At 66.0% G+C, this 3545-nt stretch overlaps 2 protein-coding genes across 2 annotated transcripts; both read right to left on the reverse strand.

The window, feature by feature from the left end:
• Positions 1 to 374: 374 nt before the first annotated feature.
• On the reverse strand, positions 375 to 715 carry MNEG_13806 (hypothetical protein; the record flags this gene model as incomplete). The annotated part of the gene is made up of 1 exon (XM_014037721.1): positions 375 to 715. A coding segment is annotated over one exon (341 nt), but the record flags the coding sequence as incomplete, so codon positions are not given.
• A 441-nt stretch (positions 716 to 1156) lies between these two features.
• On the reverse strand, positions 1157 to 2379 carry MNEG_13807 (hypothetical protein; the record flags this gene model as incomplete). The annotated part of the gene is made up of 4 exons (XM_014037722.1): positions 1157 to 1243; positions 1481 to 1728; positions 2143 to 2207; positions 2360 to 2379. 4 exons carry the CDS (start codon positions 2377 to 2379, stop codon positions 1157 to 1159), a joined length of 420 nt encoding a protein of 139 aa, XP_013893176.1.
• Between the last annotated feature and the right edge of the window lie 1166 nt (positions 2380 to 3545).

A 3545-nucleotide genomic window follows, 5' to 3' on the forward strand; every position in this document is an offset into this window, starting at 1 on the left:
GCGGCGCACGCACCTGGTGGGGTGATCTGGCATCCAGCTCATCGTCTGGGTATAGGAATCCCCAGGCCAGCACTGCCACGATGCTGGCTGGCAGCGCCAGGCCCATCACCAAAGCAAACCTGCAATTGCATGTTTCGGTACACATGGGTACGTGTGTGGAGCGCGCCGCGACAGGACCAAGGCGGCTGCTGCGAGGCGTGCACAGCCCGCTGCTGGCGCTTGCAGCCCGCTCGCGGCGGCACGCTGCTTGAGCCACTTGCTGCGCCCCAGCGCGGGGCGCCGCGCGACATGCCGTCGGAGGCAAGAAGTGAAGCGTGACCAACCACCCTATTGAGGCCCCATGCACCAACCGCGGGCACCCTGGCGCCCCACACCTGCGTCTCGCCGGCGACTGGTAGTCAATGTCCCTCCCCCCTGGCTTGATGCCTTGCTTGCGCGCGTGAGCCGCCGCCGCAGACTCTGTCGCCAGCCATCGCCGCAGCGGCGCCCACAGCGCAACGCGGGCGGCGTCGCCGCCGCAGCTGCTGCTGGTGCTGGGCCCTGCGCTTGAGCGCGCAGCATACTGCGCCGCCCAGCGCGCGCCAGCATAAGAGTGGAGCGCAGCGCGCCATGCGGGCTGCTGATGCTGCTGCAGCTGCTGCTGCGCAGCTCGCTCGCACGTGGTGCGGAGCCATGCAACGCGCAGAAGCGCGCCCTGCGACGGCAAACGCCGCATTTTTCCTGATGACGTTGGCTTGTCAGTCACTCAAATTTATCCGTAAAACGCAGGTGTTGCGGCGATTTCGTTCGAACGCCGCGTTCTGCGCGCGCAGCGAGGAAGGATCCGCAGTAAAGGATATACTCAATCAATCAGTAGACCAACGCGCCCCTCCCATCACCGTCCTGATGAGTCCCTTACGGGTGTCACCCAGACACTTGTGGGTTTGCTATGGTGCTGTTGTGCTGCTTGATGCCCAAGCTCAAGCAGCTGTCGCCAGCAGCTAGTGCCTGCGTGGACTTCATATATGGATGTTGAGCCACATTTGCTCTTCGTCCGTCCCCTGCAGGCGATGTTACGGTAATTCTGCAGGGTGTGGCTGCCTTTGACTGCATTCAGCTGCACCAGCATCCTCCATTCCTGATCCTTCCAAACAGGCGGAAGCAAGGTGTTACCCCGCTAGGTCCCGACGTAGCCGCAGCAGAAGCTCTCTCTGCCATGCAGCGCGAGCGCCTCCCCGCCCTGCGCCCAGCTGACGCCCGTCGCCTGGTGGGGTGCAAGCGGGACAAGCGGAGTGAACCTGGACAGATGGGGCTGGCGCTCTGTTGCATCACGCGGCGCCGCGAGACCGGATCCCCCAAGTAATGCCCGCATGCACGCACGCATGCAGGCGCGTCGGCCCCGACGCAGCCGGCCGTGAGCGCATACATGTCCCCGGGCAGCCTGCCTTCTTTTGAGCCACACCTCGGCGGCCCTGCGCGCCCCGACCCCGCAAAGGCGCACCTGGAAACCTCCCAGCGGCACGTGCACGACGCTCGCGCCCGCCGGCGACCACAGGTATAGCCGCCCCCCGCCCGCCACGGCCGCCAGGCTGCGGCCGGCCGGCGACCACGCCAGCGCACGCACAGGGCCGACCTGGCACAGCACCGCCGCCAGCTCAGCGGACCCCAGGTCCCAGATCCAGATCGCGTGCGGCATGTTTTCGTTGACCGTCGCGAGCAGCTGCCCGTCGGGGCTCCACGTCAGCGTGCCTGCGGGCCGCGGGGACGGGGCGGCCCGCAACGTGCAGGAGGCGCTCAAGCGAGCCGCTGTCTCAGAGGATCAGCCCGCCCTCCAGGGTTTGCCACGACAGATGTCCCACTCGGCGCCACGCAGACAGGTTCACACGTGCGGCGTGGCACGGCGTCGTGCGGGCCCGGCGGCTCACCGACGCCGAGTTTTGGGTTTGGTTTGTCTTTTGGAGGCGCCACGCTCGTGATTTCGAAAGGGAGCGGGCAGACTGCGTACCTTTGGTGCAGAGGAGGGCACATCAAATCCAGATGGTATGAGGCATCGGCATTTACTGGAGAGGTCCCAGCGCAGAGACCAACGGCAGCCTGATTCTGGCGTTACGCACTACAGGCACGTGAGGCGTCCCGCTGCGGGCGCCGGGCCCGCTCCCCCACCTGGCCCGCGCCTCCCGCCTCGCTGGGGACGCGCCCCCAGCTCCGCCGCTGCCGCCTTGGAGCGCCTGCGGCAGAAGAATGGCGAATGCGAAGCAGCCCTGCGTCGCCCAGCCAGCTCCGCACTGACATTGAGAGACGGGGCAGCCTTCGCTGCGTGCGTGGCGAGCGCCCCTGCATCCGCCCACACGCCTGAATGGCTGTACTTGTGGCAGCCCACCGTCTCCTCTGATGTTGCATCCTGCAGTCATATCTAGCAAAGATCAACCCACACACCAGCATGTGCATAGGCTGGCGTAGGGATGACACACAACAGGCACACAGGCACGCACGTACGCGCACGCCACGCGAACCCACCTGCACCGGCGCCAGCACGCCGCGCGCCTCCTCCAACTCTTGGTACACGGCCACCCCCCTGGGGGCGTCCACTGGGCTGCCGTGGTGGCACTCCAGCAGCGGCCGCCACGTCACAGGGTTCAGCACGCGCGCCACCTGCGGGGCGTTCGGCGGCCGGGTGAATCTGCGGACCCCCGAGCATACCAGTGAATGGTGGGTGCTGCAGCGTCGCCGCCTGTGAGTTTCCAGCTTCCAAAAACAGCATGCAATACGTGCTCGCGGTCTGGCTGGCCACAGTGCCACTGGCAACAAAGAGCGTGCCCTGTTTGTTTATAAGCGTCCATCTCGTCACTGCTGAGACCACGCGGCAGCTCCACACAGGGCCTGCCTCCCTGAAACTTGTCAAGAGCAATTATGGATGATGATCGGCCCATGACTCGCCTGGTCGTAACTTCCCACTGCCAGCGCATCGCCGCCGGGCCCCCAGGCGGCAGACTTGATTCCGAGGGCGTCATCGTACGCGCTGTAGCTGCCCAGCAGCTGCCCGTCCTCTGCCGCGTGCACCACCACCTGCATCAGCAAGGCCAAGCACGGCCCCCACCATATGCCCATTGCAGCATGTTGATGAGCCCTGAACAAACCGCGCCATGCACTTCTAGCCATCCCATTCCATTGCCCCGAGAGCAAAGTGCAGGACAACAGCCTGGCATGGCAGCAGCCACACCACCGGATCCGCGCTGTGCTGCGCCGACCCCATCGACCCGCCTCCACCAGGCCCCCCACCTTGTATGCGAGCGGGCTATCCCACACCGCGAGCTTTGCGCCGTCCGGGCTCCACGCCAAGTCGGCGGCGTCGAGCGTGTCCACCGCAAACCTAGGGGCGATGGTCAGAGAGTCGTGCGCGCCGCACGCTCACGCGCGCACCCGGCTTGCCATTGCTGGGGTGCCAGGCTGGCAGGCGCGCTGTAAGGCGAAACGTTGTTCGAGCTGCGGGTCATAGGGGGAGGAGGTCGCGGCTCAGGTGCTCAAACCAGCACTTGCATCAAAGCCAGCGAGTGCAAGCCCAGCGC

This window comes from Monoraphidium neglectum, assembly GCF_000611645.1.
Source record: "Monoraphidium neglectum strain SAG 48.87 unplaced genomic scaffold scaffold04062, whole genome shotgun sequence".
Taxonomy (NCBI): Eukaryota; Viridiplantae; Chlorophyta; class Chlorophyceae; order Sphaeropleales; family Selenastraceae; genus Monoraphidium; species Monoraphidium neglectum.